Raw genomic sequence first — 15,771 nt, 5'->3', positions numbered from 1 at the left:
TTTAGGATGGTATCGGGACTTTGGAATTCACTCTTCACAGGAGTATGTTGTTTAACGACTGGGAAATTATCTGACAAAGACCATTTGCCTTGACCATCTAAGTTGATGCGCCAAGTGATGTTTCACTTACACTAAATCTTATATTTATCTAAAGTCAATTGACCACACAGTTTAAAATGGCTTTCATATTACGATGTCCAAATGAACTATGAATTCCATATATTGGGCAGAAAATTAAATTTGAACTAAAAATAAAAACAAGATTTACATCATTAATATAACTTTACGACCAGAAAAATCATTATGTTTTTGAACTTCAAGTGAGTTGCCAAAGACGCAAATAGAAAGGCCACAAAGGCACAAAGGGAATCAGCAGCCCAAGGCTCCAAAAACAACCCTGCTGGGAGAGTTTGTTGGAACAATTATGATATTCCTGACGATCATCTAACAGAAAATACTAACTCTGTCAATGTCTGTACAGACTAGATTTCTTTACAATATCTTTCCCTGTCGAGGTGGCTCTATGGTACTTGTATCAAATGCCACACATACACTTAGATGCTGGTGAGCATATTATTTAACATATTCTTCTTTTGCCCCCATATAAGGGGGAACTCTATATTCTTTTGACAGAGAGCTGTCACCTGTTTTCTTTTTGGCTTTTCATATGCTAGATTCTCTTTTATCTTATTATTTCCAATTCAAATTTAGAAGTACGTACATGTTAATGGTCAAATGAACTCAACGATCGAAACAGAACACAAAGGAAAAGGATTCATACTAAGTTAGAAACAACAAATTAGTATTAGCCTGTATAATGATTAAACAGAAAAAGATAATGAAAGGCAGCTTATATCACATTGGATTACAATTTATCAGAAGCAGGGAAGCGAACCTAATGGACAATCCAAATTGTTTCCTGTGCTGCAATTTGAGAAGAGAACTAGGAACTTTCATTGACTGCCAATCCTAGATGACCCAGCATCTGAGAACTCGTAGTAGTTAAAGCTGTTGGTGTCCAAGATTTCATCCAATGTCCAATTACATTCTGTTGGAAAGCCAGATCCACCAAGAAAGGTGGCTGTATTCTCTGCATATGCAGCCTCAACATCCATTGTTCTGCTCTCATTGTCTGCTGGGAACTTGTTCATGGTAGAAGACATTGACAAACTTGCAGGGTAATTTGTGCTGTTGTAGCCAATATTATCACTGTTATTAGTTGAGGGTTGAAGGGAAACTTTTATGTCTGCAATGAGTAATCTTTGGTGTGACGACGTATATGGGCTTCCAGACATGTGCTTTGACATATCACAGTGCCTGCAGAGCAATGCCCTTTCCTCCAAGCAAAATACATATCCGTTTTTCTCCTGCATACATAATAATAAGGGCTTAGCGCATCAACTTTACCAGAATTATTAGCAGAAAATTATTGAACCTTGAAAACAGATAAAAGGCAGCCATGTTTATGGTATTTCTAAGCATATGGGTTTCAGAAACAGAAAAAAAGTATACTCCAGTTTTGTGAGAACTATTGAAAACAAGATTAATATATATTGTTGGGTCTGCTTCCTATCAATTTAAGTTTTCGGGATAGATGGTAACTTAACATGGTATCAGAGCCTTGGTAATGTGTATTCGATCTTTGATACCTCTATTTATATTTATATTTCTGTTGAATTGTTGTTTACATTGTTTGGCACGTGTAAGGCCACCTGTTAATGGGCTTACTTATGAGGGTGAGCGGGTGTTAAGCTTTTAGCTTAATCTTTTCGGGATAATCAGTGATTTAACAAGAACAAAGTACAAAGAAATTATGGCTTCGATTCCATGTAGCTACAGCATCATTGGGGGGCCGGGGGAAGGGGGGTGGGGGTGGAAAACTTGGAGCTCAAGGACACCTACTTAAAATCAAATAACCAAGGTCAATCCCATCGACTTTGCACGTCAAGATTTGAGGTTATATATCTAAATAATACCCAAACTATTTGAGAATTAGAGTGATGTACCTGACATTGAAGTATAGCGCTTCCATAGGATTTTTGGAGAGGTTATACATTAAACTTAACAAAATAAAAGTGCATAAAAGAGGCAGGGGAACAGATAATGTAGTAGGAGAGAAAATATGGAAGTTGTTCATGATATAAAATATGCGTACAAACTAAACTTGCTGAGACTCAATATGGGGGATTGGATCAAAGCAAAAGGAAAATAAAAACTAATCTTTGTGCCCAAAAGCGTTGGTAGAGATTGACAAGGAGGAAATATACCTGGCATTTATCACAGAGAGGGAGTGCAGAAGAGGAAGAAACAGCAGAGGAGGAGGAAGATGGTAATGGACATTTGAGGAGACAAAGGCGTTCATGTTTCTGGGATAGCATATTAGCTCCATGGACCCTCTCATCACATTCAACACATAGCACCGCTTCATCTGCACAACATAGCACCTCTGCCTCAGCCTTCTCGCATACATCACACTGTACCTTCATCCTATTTTCTTTTCCTCTTCCTCCTCTTTAAGCTTTAAGCTGCTTCTAGACAAAAACTCTCAGTAATCCTTCTTGTATGAGCTTTTTGCTATCATGAATCCAGCATATATATATGAGTATGTTTTTACTGTGCAAAGCACTAAGCAAATGTCTATATTAATATGTAGATTTTTTATTTCCCTGCATGGTGTTCAAAAGCTTTTAAATACAGACAACAAGTATTCAACAAGAAGGAAATTGCTAGATCGTTTCAAAAGTGGCCCCGTAGAAAAGGAATATAGACAATGTATGTTGGGAATATAATTGACATTATATAGACGACGTGAGATCGCTATTGCACATACGATATGCTCACAAGCTGACGAGTTTAGTTTAGCCTTAAAAGGATAATGGAGCGGGAATGTGGTCCTTTCGTTAGTCATAAGCTATATGTTAGTGCCTTCCCTATTGCCTATAGGAGACTCGCTTCTACTTAAACTTCCAGGTTATGCACCGCATAAAGATAGAGGCTTTTGCATTTTATAGAGTACAAATGAATGGTGTCATAGAAGCTTATCTGCAGAAGCTTATCAGGTAACTTTGTAAAGCATATTTAACATTTTCAGAGATTCAATTTCTTGCAAAACTTGGCAAAAAGCCACCATTAAGAAGCATGTAAACAATTAGAATTAATTTAATCCCAAGTAGAAGCCGCCAGGAATTGGAGCTTGAGGATCATCATCCTCCTAGATCCTAGTTTGTTATGGGCAACTAGATCTGGACACTAAATAGATGTCATCATAATGTGTTCCGGAGTTTGGTAAAAGGTCTTAGTCGTGAGATTTAGTTGAAATATATATATATTGCAATCTCATCTCCCTGCCCAGTAGGGCAAGTTGGACTGTGGGGCAATGAGTTGGAAGAGGGACCACAGCAAATACTGTGTACTAAAAGTCACTAGCTGAGCAGTTTAATAGTGTGGAGGTCAAAACCCATACGAAATGTCATCCTCAACTCTTGGTAGTTTTTGCTTTGCTTTGTTGGTTGTCAGTGATATGGGCATGGGGAAATATTACAGCAGATTTTAGACACTCCATATCATCAAAAGCTTCTATCCCCATGCCTTATCTTTCATTCACCTGCTGCTAAATCCAAAATATCTGGCAAGTTTTTATACACATCTAGAACTCGCCTCTTGTCAGTTGTAGAGACGACTATGGATATTATCGGAATGATCACATTCAGGTCGACTTTGCACTTGCCCATTTTTGTTGCTAGCTTTTTTCACCCCACAATTTGTTTTCTCAAAGAAATTCCCCAACCTTCTTATCATAATCTATTACGGAATTGGGAGAAAAATAAATAGCAACGGAAACAAAGAAAACGAAGAACAAATACAGGATTTACGTGGAAACCCTTGACGGGAAAAACCACGGGCAGGGAGAAGCAAATCCAATATCGAAAGATTAGTACAAAAGTGAGAAAAACTGCGCTATACCCTAAAATCCCAATTACAGCAGCAAAACCCCAAAAGAATAAGAAATATATATACGGAAGAAACCCTAAAATTGAGTGTCTACCACAGAGCCCGAGACTTCCGCTTCCACTATAGAGTTCCAAATTTTTCTCCAAAATTAGTTTCACCAAATGGGTCGCACCGCGAGCTTTTCGGGTCGGATCATCAAGAATTCGGATCACTAACTCTAACATAATCCTTTGTGAGCATAGAAACCTCAAATGGTAGCTTGTTCAACTCCAATGCTTTGCTTTGTTTCGCATGCGTCTGATTAAACCATGAACTTTTTACTAGTAAAACTACATATGTCACCAACAATGATAAAGGAAATTTATATTTTTTTGGAGTACTAACACTTTTTTTTTTTTTTTCTTTTTTTCCCTAAGAAATGTCGTAGTACTAACACTAAATTAATAATCAATATTATAGACACAAAAAGAAAATCAATGTTATAAACCATTACTATAATAACAAATAAAATTTTATCTTAAAGTCCTAAAAAAAAATAAAATCTTGGGATTCATCTATTTTGACGTGACACCTTTTGTTTTGTTTTGTTTTTGTTTTTTTTTTTTTCCTGATTTAAATGAATAAAATTCTAAGTTTGAGAAGGATGTCAGAACAACTTGATTTAATATAATTCTTCTCACACCCATGCCAGGGCCCTGGGTCTGGAATGCTCCCCTCCCGTTTATATTAATAATTGTTGAGAAAGAAAAAAATTTCAATAAAAAAAATAAAAACAAAATCAAGCCTATCCTCTCTCCACTCATGTATAGCCCAGCATCAGAAATTATGTCTCCCCAGCTTTAACAGCCTAGTATCTTCTTACTGTTCCTCTCTCTTACTAGCTGAATGGGCTCAACATTTGGGCTACTACAGCCCAGTATCCTCTCCATAGCCCAATATCTGGAATTAAGCACTGTCCCCATCTTTAATAGCTCAGTATCTTCTCCCTTCCTTCTTTCTTAAGAGCTCAATGGGCTCAAGAATTAGGCTACTACAGCCCAGTATGCTCTCCATATCCCAACACGCTATAGCCCTACAGCCCGTATCTCTGTCCCTCTTCCTTTGTTAAAGAATTTTTCCCCCTTTTTTTTTTTTTTTTTTGCCCTTTTTGTTACCCTTATATATAGTTTATTTCATAAGTACAGGAAGATTTTAGGTTCTCTCTAAGAATAATAAGAAGATCAAAATACAACGTGACAAGAAGATTATATCCAAATTTTTTATTTGTTATTTGTTATTTGTTTTATTTTTTAAAAGTAGAAGAAGAATTGAAATAAAAAACGGAACTTAATTTGGTTTGATCTAATTGATCATACCGTGGACTAATTTACACACACACACATATATATAAAACAAATAACCAATTATGAAATACATTGTAATTACGTGATTTACTTATATTGATTTTTAAATTGTACAATCTTTTCAGGTAAGTCTTCATTAAATGTGCAAACAGAGTGAGAAGTAATTGGATCCAAGTGAAAATTTATGTTAATTGAAGCATATGGATGGCTATATATATATATATATATATTTATATATTATATATATTTTTGAGATTATAATTTCATTAAACAATTTTCAATTCTGCAAACTCGTGTATTATTATCTTACATTTGAAATTAACAAATCATATAATAAAACAAAATTCCTGTTTGGCCGTATTTTTTTGTTACCGCGTTTTCTTTTACGCATTGAGGATGACCCAAATGGGAAAATCTTATTGGGGAATGGCAAGGTGATACTCTCGCCTGCGATGTGAGCATGGTTGGCAACTCCATGAAACCTCTGGAACACATTGGAATATGTAGTATGCGGCTATTCTAAAAATCTTCCACGTCACAAAATTACAAAGCTAGAAACTTCTCCATTTCTCTACACAGCTCCAAAGAAAAGTTGTTCCACTCATGATTTTCCAGAGTCCCCTCTCTGTTTCTCGATAAACTCCCATATATATATTCCATCCCCCAATGCCTCTCCAAACCAAGACAGTAACTGGTTCATCGCACTACCACAGTTTACACATTAGCCTCTTTTACAGTTAGCAAATCGTTCTCTGAACCAAACCAGTATTCCCTTCAAACTATAAGGAAACCAAGACCAATGAAGCAGCTACATTCTATAGTCTTTGTCTTCAGCTTCCTCTTTCTATGTTTTGTTGGGCTTTCCAATGGATCATTGCTTCCATTCACAGACCGCCAAGGAAGTTTGTTGGCTGACCTCTGGTCGGACCGCTTTCCGGACCCGTTCCGTGTACTAGAACAGGTTCCATTCGGCTTGGAGAAGGATGAGAGCATGTTGCCATCTCCGGCAAGGGTGGATTGGAAAGAAACACCAGAAGGTCATGTTATAATGCTGGATGTGCCGGGGTTGAAGAGGGAAGAGCTGACGATTGAGGTGGAAGAGAACCGGGTTCTGAGAGTGAGTGGAGAGAGGAAGAGGGAAGAAGAGAAGAAAGGAGATCACTGGCACCGACTTGAGAGGTCCTACGGCAAGTTCTGGAGGCAGTTTAGGTTGCCTGAGAATGTGGATTTGGATTCTGTCCAGGCCAAGTTGCAGGATGGTGTGCTCACTTTGACACTGGCCAAGTTGTCCCCCGACAAAATCAAGGGTCCGAGGGTGGTCAGCATTGCTGGAGATCAGAATGAAGCTGCCAAGATCACCAGCAGTGAGACCAAGCAGGAGCTTTGAGATTTTTCCTTCTTTTTCTGCCTGTTGTTGTACCTGGACGACCAACTGATGATCCCTGTGTGAACTGTGTGTGAGAAAATAAGGAGTTTTGCTTTAATCTTTTCGACTGTAAAATCTTGTAATGGCTTATTATGAGTCTTCTTATATATAAACCTAATATATCTCAATCTCTATTAAAAGGATAAGAGCTGTGGTGTATCGAATCGGACCCCAAACAAACAACAAAAAAAAAAAAGAAAAAGAAAAAAGCCTTTTTTTTTTTTTTTCTTTATAAAAAACTTCATTCTCCCCAAAAATCAATTAAGACTTGAAATACCAATAGTCTTAGACCATCAAATCACAAAAATGAAATGGACATTTCACTTCAAGGTGGATAAATAGCTGCAAGTGTGCAAGTGGAGTTGGAGAATTAGGATTTCTAGCCTGAAGTGGAACTGACAAAACCAACAAGGCTTTCCAAGATTTTTAATATCTCTTCTGTTCTGGGATGTGTTTTATCAGCAGAATAGAACTGATAAGCTTGTTCATTGACCTCAATCCAACTACAACCTGGAGTTTTATAAGCATTCCGATCCTTCAACATCTTCCTTGCTTTCCGAACTTCGTCCCACTTCCCCATCTCCCCATATATATTGGCCAACAAACTATCAGAACCACCATTGATTGGATCAATTTCTATTAATTTTTTTACTGCAAATTCTGCCAGATCTGTACGTCCATAAATTTTACATCCATTGAGCAAAGAACCCCATATAACCTCGTCGGCTTCAATTCTCATTCCCCCCACAACATTCATAGCTTCATCAAATTGACCTGCTCGACCAAGAAGGTCAACCAAGCAACCGTAGTGTTCAATCTGAGGCTGAATACCATAATCCTTGGCCATCGTATCAAAAAATGCAATTCCCTTTTCAACCAAGCCTCCATGAGTACATGCATTCAATAAGCCGACAAAAGCAACCTCATCTGGTCTTATCTCATTATTGCAGTGTATCATCTCCTCAAATACATCAATTGCGTTCTTGCTTTGGCCATGGAGAGCATAACAGTTGATCATGGAATTCCAAGAAGTTAAGCCTTTTTGTGAAGTCATGTCAAAAAGCCTTTTAGCCTCTTTCAAGTTGCCACATTTCCCATACATATCTACCAGTGCATTTAAAATAAATGAATCTGGACCAAGTCCATTTCTGTAAACATAACCATGGATCCATTTCCCAAGCTGGAGCATGCCACTATGTCCACAAGCTGAGAGAGCGCACACAACCGAAATATGATTCGGCCTAATATCCCGACTCTGCCCTTCCTGCGCGAGAAAGATCATTCTTTTAAATAGTGAAATTGCCTCTGAGAACAAACCATTCTGTGTGCAACCTGCAATTACAGAATTCCAAGACGGAACATCTCTTTCTGGCATATTCTCGAATAGAGACATGGCACTCTCAATATCCCCATGTCTAGTATATCCAGAAATCATAGCCGTCCAAGAAATGACATTTTTCTCAGACATTTCATCAAACATTTTTCTCGCTATGTGAATATCGTGACGAGACTTGGAGTATAAATCAACAAGAGCGGTTTGCACAACTGGGTGTCCCCCAAACCCCGTTTTCACTATCTGGGTATGCACCAAGTTCGTGCCACGGGACTCTAATACCTCATAACAAGATTTCAAGACATGGGGATAGATAAACTGGTTGGGTCCAGGGTGTCCCCGACGAAGCATATTGCGGTACAATGTAAAGGCGGATCGGGGGTCGGAGTGGGAAGCGTAAGCAGAAATCATTGCGGCAAAGAGGTAGATATTGGGGGAACAGAGACGGTCGAATATGAAGCGAGCGTACGAGAGGTTGGCGAGAGTGAGAACACTGAATCGGACAAGCTTGAAGGCATAGAACTGAGTTTGGGAGTGGCCGAGGGTGACAAGAAAGGCTTGGAGTTGCTTCAGATGGTTGAGATGATTGCATTTTGCAAGTTTTGCCAAGACGTGTTCTTGTTGGTTCAGACTCTGTGTTTGTTCTGAGACGGAGTGCATAGTCTTGGACCGAACTTCTGGGACAGAGAGCATGTTCTTGTTGGTTCAGACTCTGTGTCTGTTCTGGGACGGAGAGCATAGTCTTTTACCTAACTCATAGTCTCGTACTAGTCTTCCAGTCGTCTCTCTGCAACGGAAATAACGAACCGGTGCAGGAACTTTTTTAGGAATTCCAAGGATGAAACTTTCTTCTTTTGTCTGACATCTCCAAGACTGGAACTTTAATATCTAAATTTGAGAGAAAAAAAATATTAAAATAAAAATAAAAAAGGTGATAACTCAATTACTATTATGCTCCACACGGATTAAACCACTTGTCGCGTAGGTTTTCCTATTCTGTGCCAAACTTCAAGCAAAGAGGGAAGGGAGATTAAACCACAGTCGAAATTTGAAGCATTTGTGGCGTGTGGGAATCAATTTATGATTCATATAAATGAAGGACATTAAACGTGATTATTGGAAAAAAAATATCCCTTTGGGTCGGTACTTTGGAAGTGCTTTTTTGAGGATTGGGTTGTATGATTGCATGGGAGATGTCATTGCCCATTCTTTATTAATTTCTGTTTTATAAGTTTCCATATATTCTCAGTTTCAGTGTTATAATTTTTTTTTTTCCCCCCCCCCTTTGTATAACCTTCTCAACATTTTTCTTTTTTATACCACTAGGTGGAAGTATGTTATCATTCGGTAACATTTAAATATGAGAGAGAAAGGAAATTAAACTTCAAAAAGAGGTGGATATGGTGTGCAAGGCACCGAGGCAGTCGTGGCGGGTATGTTAATCGGATAATGGGGACAAAAACGGATTGAATGATAGCATTTAGATTATCAGGTGGTCAACAAGTACATGTACGTGGTTAAACTTATACATAGTGGTTGAGAAAGATAACAAGCGTGTGTTGTTTATCAATCAAATAGATGCAGTCAAAGCTGTCAAATTTAGAAACTTTCTCTCCTTCACAAAGTTTGTGTGTGTTTGTCATTTAACAGAGAAAGACCAAAAAAAAAAAAAAAAAAAGGGGAAGTATAGTCCTACAAACACTCTCCTTCCCAACTTTATATATTTTTTCAATTAAAAATAAAAAAATAAAAAAAAAATAAATCCATAAAATCCATAAATGACTCGCTACTTACAGTAAGAATAATCACATATATTCATTCCCTTCCATTTGCTTCCCGCATTTGCTTCTTCAAAACGTATGCTCGCTTGCTTGCTTACTCACTGCTCTCCCTCTCCACCATATACCATAATATATCTATTCTCTCTCTCTCTCTCTCTCTCTCTCTATATATATATATATATATATATATACAACATTATCATCAATTTTATAGTATATTTTAATATTGGGTTGTAGCATTTCGATATCCATCTGCAGATCCCAACCTTGTTTCTCTTGCTCTCTATCTCTCTGTTTTAGTTTCTGTCTCTGTCTTTCAGATTCTCTCATCAGATAAAAAGGAGAAAACTTTCTGTGTATTTTCGACTCGAAAAATTCTATTATGTCTGGAATCCTAAGATGGAAGCAGAAGCTGAAGCGAATTCCTCTGTTTGTATCATCTTCTTCCAACCATCGCTTCAACCAGATATCCCCTATATCCACCCACCTCAACCACCTCCACATCGCCACGCATCGCCGGCGAGAGTCCCTCGTCGGAGTTCAGGAGCGTTACAAGTGGGACCATGGTGGCTCCGACGATGTCCGAACCCGGAAGATCAGAGCCGAAGCCAATTGTCCACGCTGTTCTTTCAACCGTATGGACCTCCTCTTCTCCAACCGTCGATTGCCCAATCTATCCCTTCCCGATGATGATAAGTCAAAGGTTAAAGCTCCTACAACCGATTATCAGGCCGTCAATCTTTGCCCCAATTGCAAAACTGCATACTACTTCCGACCTCACAGGATTGCTCCTCTCCAGGGGACGTTCGTTGAGATTGGAAGGCTCACCAGTAACAATACCGGCAATAAATCCCAGAGCTCCGACAAGAAGGGTGGTCTTGCCAGAAACGCTTCGAATGGCGGCGATGTGGAGGTGGATAATAAGCTGAGGGTGTCCGTGTGGGATACTTTGAGGTCGTATGGTGCTGACCCTCCTGAGAATTGGCCTCCTCCTCCACCTGCGGGTAATGGGTTGGCTGTACATACTCCTCCAGGTCCGCCTTTCGCTCCTGGGGTTAATGTGATTCGGGCTTCCGGGCCTGGTGGGAATGGGTCCGGTGGTGGAGGTGGTGGTAATGGAGACAAGAATTGCTGGGGAGGCTCTAATTTGGGGAAGGATTTACCTACGCCAAAGGAGATTTGCAAGGGTCTAGATAAGTTCGTTATCGGCCAAGAAAGGGCGAAAAAGGTCCCCTTTTTTTATCTATGCAATTGCAAAAATGAAATTTTTTTTTTTTTTCAACTGTGTCAATGGAGACTAATTTGCAGTGCATTTTCTAATCCAGTCAATACATTGTATGGCATATCCTAGTTGATTTTATTTTGATGTAGGATTTTAAGATGTATGGCAATCTTGTCAAATGTCGATATTTGTGGTATTTTCTTTCTCGAAATTTAGCTTTTTAGTCACTTTTAACATCTTTCAGAGGAGATAGAGAATAATGTATAAATTTTGCTGAATGGCTCTTAAGCATTTTATCTTAGAGTTGAGATCTGTGTGTATTTGAGTTTAGCTTTGAGGTGATCAGTCTGTTGAAACTATAAAATACTTGGAAAAAAAAAATTCAAATTTTCAGGTGCAATTATGGGATTTATACTCAGCTGTTTGTGAGAAACACTATGCAGCTGAATTTGCTGTTCTGTTTTAACTGTTTTTAGCATTTCGTTTCCGTAAATGCTGATTCTGCTTATGGTTTATATTTATGTTGCAGGTGCTTTCAGTTGCTGTATATAACCACTATAAAAGAATATACCATGCCACGCTGCAAAAAGGGTTAGTTTCATTAGCTTTTCCATCTTCTCGTTTTGTAGCATCTTAGTTCTTAGATTAATTGAAGTTGAATTTGTGTTGATAGTGTTCTGTTGTTTACGCTTGTGAACAACTGAAGAATGTGTTTCCTCTCCTTTTAATTTTTAGTAGCTTTAATAAATTGAACTAAACCGATGGGTTTGATACTAGGTCAGAAGCAGAAACAGAAATTCCTGAGACCACAGATGATGATGATAACGTAGAGCTAGAAAAGAGCAATGTGCTCCTGATGGGCCCAACTGGCTCGGGTATGATCTCTGCATTATGATCGCATATTTCTTCTGCGGCATGCAGTTAAAATAATCCACATATACTTGAAGAAAAAGAAACAAACCAATGGATGTTGAACTGCCATTTTGATTTATTGTAATGTAAAACAGGGAAGACGTTGCTTGCAAAAACACTTGCTCGATTTGTGAATGTTCCATTTGTCATGGCTGATGCAACAACTTTAACACAGGTACTTTCTTTCTGGATTATAATTTCTTTTATCAAAATTATTTATTAAAATATGCTAGTATGTGCCTTTGAGCCGTACCTTTGGCATCCATTTGCGGGTTTATTTATTTTTTTATTTCTTCTGTCATCCTTAATTAATGGTTTCAATTTTTAAAATGGTGGTTGTATTCTAGCGATTTCTATTATTGTTTAATTGGAAGAGTATACTCGTTGTTTTAACTGATATTATTTACTACTTACATTATTCACCATGGCTGCATTGTTCTTGGCTGGAATATACTTTTTTCTTGATTGCTGGTCAACTGAGCAGAGGCAAATATTGCTATTTTGCAGGCTGGTTATGTTGGAGAAGATGTTGAATCAATTTTGTATAAACTACTTGCGGTAAATCAAATTTTACATTTTTAACTGAAATTCGGACTTTCCTTTATTATGTGTAGTGGTATGGCTATCTTGCATGTATCTGTGTATGTGTATTTGTTTACTGGATGAATGTATATGTGGATATCGTAGTCTTCCAGAAGTTTTGAAGATATCATGATCTTTTAAGTAGTTTTGTTGTGCTTGAAGTATGAAAATCTCACTTGATCATTATTGTCAATAGGCAGCTGAATTTAATGTACAAGCCGCACAGCAAGGGATAGTTTACATTGATGAAGTTGACAAGATAACCAAGAAGGTTCTATGATATTTTTTTTAATTGTTTTTAATATTTAATAAAATTGTAGGTAATACTAAGCTAAATTATTTTTTATGTTGGTTTGATTTTTCAGGCTGAGAGCCTAAATATAAGCAGAGATGTTTCTGGTGAGGGTGTTCAGCAGGCATTGCTAAAAATGCTGGAAGGAACTGTGAGTCAGTAGTGCTAGTACCCATCCATTCAGTCCTACTATTCATTGTACTTTCTCAGATCAAATTTACCTGGAGGAATGCATGTTGAATGCTTCTTGTGATTTTCTTGTCCATGGTCCTCTTTTAGTGTTTTCAAAGAAATGAGTGTCACTTATTAGTTTGTTGAAGTGTTATATAATGAACTGGAATATTGTTATAATCATCTGTGCTGGTAGCTTAAATCTAGAATATTTCGGTTTGTCTAGATAGTGAATGTTCCTGAGAAGGGGGCAAGGAAGCATCCTCGAGGTGATAACATACAGGTACACCCTTGTTCTTTTAAATAATTAATGTATTATCTTGCTCTAAAAACCTATAATAGAAGTCTCATCCCAAATATGTATGTATGATGTTGACTTGGCTCTCTGGACATTTTTTTGTAGTGATAGTTTTCCATATCTTTTGCGGAAATGATTACAGGAGAATACCTCACCTGCTGTCAGTTATCTTGGATATATATGACATTTTTTCATCTGGAAACTACTTAAACTTCCATTGTATTTCAGATGAAAATATACTTGCTATGAACCTTTTTGTAATATTAGTCAAAACCTGTAATTGTTAACTGTAACTTCTGAAGTTCGAATCCTGATCAAAATTTTAGATGAAGCAATCTTAGAGAGTGAAAGGTTTGTCTAATTTAGTAGTTGATAGGTTCACAGACCATCTGCTTGCCAAATTTTTATTGATGCAGCAGTAAACTCTACGTGGAGGATGAGCATTCAATTGTTATTACATTTTTTGTCTAATTCCTTCTTGTAATGCTTATTTCTTGAGTGGCTGATGCTTACAATTTGTCGAAATAACCTATTTCTAACCTTGCGTAATATATTTCGTTCCAGGAATGGATGCATGCATACAGTTTTCTCTTAGGTTCCTACACATCATGAATGTTTCTCGAGTGACTGGTTCCACTAATATGCCAAAATGACATATTTCTTTCACCAGTCAAAAATTACTTGCATAGAATAAGAAATGAAATTTTCTTATCGTTGTTAGCTAATCTTAGGTGCATGCAAATATTACAAATGGTAAGCATTCTGTTGCTTAATCTGATATTATCTGCAGATAGATACAAAAGATATTCTATTCATATGTGGTGGAGCATTTATTGATCTTGAGAAAACCATTTCAGAAAGGTAATGGATCTTAAAATAATTTCTCTTTCAAATATCTTTTATTCCTGTTTGAAAACTTCATTTCTTTTGTTTTTAGTTTTTTCCCCCTAAATCTGTAACACGGTGATGTGATACTAACCAGACGGCAAGATTCTTCCATTGGTTTCGGTGCTCCTATCAGAGCAAACATGAGAGCTGGTGTAACCAGTGCTACAGTGACATCGTCTTTACTCGAATCTGTAAGAATGTAGAGCCTCCAAAATCACTGTGGGGACCCTTTTTTTTTTTTTTTTTTTTTTTTTTTTGGGTGGTTCCATGAAGCTGATCTACTGTTTTTCAAGGGGAAAACAAAGAAAGAAATTAAGTCAAAGTCTTTCCTGAAAATGAGATTGAAACCTACTCTTTTTGATTCTTAGGTTGAAAGTGCTGATCTTATTGCATATGGCCTCATACCAGAGTTTGTTGGACGCTTTCCAATTTTAGTTAGTTTATCAGCTTTGACGGAAGACCAACTTGTTGAGGTATACTTCATCTGGTATTGTATATTTGTGCGTCTTTCCTAGCTTTGTGGAGAAACGCTACCCTATGGAGTCAGTTATTGAATTTTCTTTGGTTTTACATTTGTTCCATAGGTCCTCACCAAACCCAAAAATGCTCTTGGTAAGCAGTACCAGAAATTATTTAGCATGAACAATGTAAGCATCTCTCTCTTTCTCTCTTAGCATCAAGTGTTCAGTTGAAGTATACTGAGGTGCTATATTCATTTCAGGTTAAGCTACACTATAGAGAGAAGGCACTTAGACTGATTGCAAAGAAAGCAATGGCAAAAAATACTGGTGCCAGGGGTTTGAGATCGTTAATAGAAAGCATTCTAACTGAAGCCATGTATGAGGTATGTGTGTGCACGCCCGCACTTGTTATTGAATCATCAAATTCTAGCATGGGGTGCAAATACTAATAATCACTTAATGCCTTTATGTCTCAGATTCCAGATATTAAGACAGGAAATGATAGAGTAGATGCCGTTGTAGTTGATGAGGAATCAGTAGGTTCATTAAATGCTCCTGGTTGTGGGGGGAAGATTCTTCGTGGAGATGGGGCATTCGATCGTTATCTAGCTGAGACCAAGTTAAAGGATTCAGCGGTAAGATTTCAAATATAAGCGAGTGGTTGTTCATGCTTGTGTCTGTGCATGCATGTCTATTTATCTATATATATAAATATTTTGGGTGTTGCCTATTGGAGACGATAACATGTAGTACATCTATGGTCGTGAATGGTTGCAGGAAAATGTAGAGGGAACAGAGGGAGATTTACAGGAGGGTGAATCAGAACTTTCATCCAGAGCCATGAGCATGTAACACTAATACCATCTTTTAGTTATTGTTTAACATTTGTACGTCATTGCTATTTGTAAAAATCACATTCATAATTCAGTGATCGCCTTGTAAACTTGCATAGCTTATTGTTGAAAGTCACTGCAAAGGAAGAAAAGAGAAATCAAAGAAAATAGAAAATGTAGAATTGGCTTTTTATCTAAAAGCAGAACAATGTACAAAACTTATTATTTAATCAGCAGAATGAAGGGCTTTTAGTTTACACTTAGTTCATATCCTTTAT

The 15,771-nt window shown here is 37.5% G+C and overlaps 4 protein-coding genes across 6 annotated transcripts; 2 read left to right on the top strand and 2 right to left on the bottom strand.

Annotated features, from left to right (window-relative positions):
• Positions 1-570: 570 nt before the first annotated feature.
• LOC107424284 (B-box zinc finger protein 23) lies at positions 571-2,753 on the bottom strand. Its single transcript, XM_016034041.4, has 2 exons — positions 2,268-2,753; positions 571-1,367 (listed from the first exon to the last, which is right to left on the bottom strand). Exons 1-2 carry the CDS (start codon positions 2,484-2,486, stop codon positions 954-956), a joined length of 633 nt encoding a protein of 210 aa, XP_015889527.2. The 5' UTR covers positions 2,487-2,753; the 3' UTR covers positions 571-953.
• Positions 2,754-5,950: 3,197 nt separating this feature from the next.
• Positions 5,951-6,866, top strand: LOC107424261 (22.0 kDa class IV heat shock protein). Its single transcript, XM_016034011.4, has one exon. The coding sequence runs from the start codon at positions 6,094-6,096 to the stop codon at positions 6,679-6,681; it is 588 nt and encodes a 195-aa protein (XP_015889497.2). The 5' UTR covers positions 5,951-6,093; the 3' UTR covers positions 6,682-6,866.
• A 50-nt stretch (positions 6,867-6,916) lies between these two features.
• Positions 6,917-9,592, bottom strand: LOC107424272 (pentatricopeptide repeat-containing protein At1g33350). Its single transcript, XM_016034025.4, has one exon. The coding sequence runs from the start codon at positions 8,744-8,746 to the stop codon at positions 7,100-7,102; it is 1,647 nt and encodes a 548-aa protein (XP_015889511.3). The 5' UTR covers positions 8,747-9,592; the 3' UTR covers positions 6,917-7,099.
• Positions 9,593-9,962: 370 nt separating this feature from the next.
• On the top strand, positions 9,963-15,750 carry LOC107424255 (CLP protease regulatory subunit CLPX3, mitochondrial). Of its 3 annotated transcripts, XM_048478934.2 has the most exons (15): positions 10,009-11,062; positions 11,586-11,647; positions 11,834-11,931; positions 12,064-12,143; positions 12,476-12,526; positions 12,747-12,821; positions 12,916-12,993; positions 13,240-13,296; positions 14,102-14,172; positions 14,294-14,390; positions 14,568-14,672; positions 14,784-14,846; positions 14,921-15,043; positions 15,137-15,295; positions 15,438-15,750. In XM_048478934.2, the coding sequence occupies exons 1-15, from the start codon at positions 10,217-10,219 to the stop codon at positions 15,510-15,512; spliced, it is 2,040 nt and encodes a 679-aa protein (XP_048334891.2). In that variant the 5' UTR covers positions 10,009-10,216; the 3' UTR covers positions 15,513-15,750. The 3 variants fall into 3 exon arrangements, with proteins under 3 accessions (XP_048334892.2, XP_048334893.2, XP_048334891.2); XM_048478935.2 differs by lacking the exon at positions 12,476-12,526 and having other exon boundaries at positions 9,963-11,062; XM_048478936.2 differs by lacking the exon at positions 13,240-13,296 and having other exon boundaries at positions 9,963-11,062.
• The last annotated feature ends 21 nt before the right edge of the window (positions 15,751-15,771 follow it).

The sequence above is a fragment of the Ziziphus jujuba genome, chromosome 7, assembly GCF_031755915.1.
Source record: "Ziziphus jujuba cultivar Dongzao chromosome 7, ASM3175591v1".
NCBI lineage: Eukaryota > Viridiplantae > Streptophyta > Magnoliopsida > Rosales > Rhamnaceae > Ziziphus > Ziziphus jujuba.
The sequence above is the reverse complement of the archived record's forward strand: the minus strand, read 5'-3'. Positions and strand labels throughout refer to the sequence as shown.

Bases quoted from the DNA above. Each gene is read 5' to 3' on its own strand.
- LOC107424255 (XM_048478934.2), top strand. From the start codon at position 10,217: ATGTCTGGAATCCTAAGATGGAAGCAGAAGCTGAAGCGAATTCCTCTG. The intron at 14,673-14,783 runs GTATACTTCATC...TTTGTTCCATAG, and splicing joins CGGAAGACCAACTTGTTGAG to GTCCTCACCAAACCCAAAAA. The intron at 15,044-15,136 runs GTATGTGTGTGC...TTTATGTCTCAG, and splicing joins TAACTGAAGCCATGTATGAG to ATTCCAGATATTAAGACAGG.
- LOC107424272 (XM_016034025.4), bottom strand. From the start codon at position 8,746: ATGCTCTCTGTCCCAGAAGTTCGGTCCAAGACTATGCACTCCGTCTCA.
- LOC107424261 (XM_016034011.4), top strand. From the start codon at position 6,094: ATGAAGCAGCTACATTCTATAGTCTTTGTCTTCAGCTTCCTCTTTCTA.
- LOC107424284 (XM_016034041.4), bottom strand. From the start codon at position 2,486: ATGAAGGTACAGTGTGATGTATGCGAGAAGGCTGAGGCAGAGGTGCTA. The intron at 1,368-2,267 runs GTATATTTCCTC...TTATGTATGCAG, and splicing joins CTCTCTGTGATAAATGCCAG to GAGAAAAACGGATATGTATT.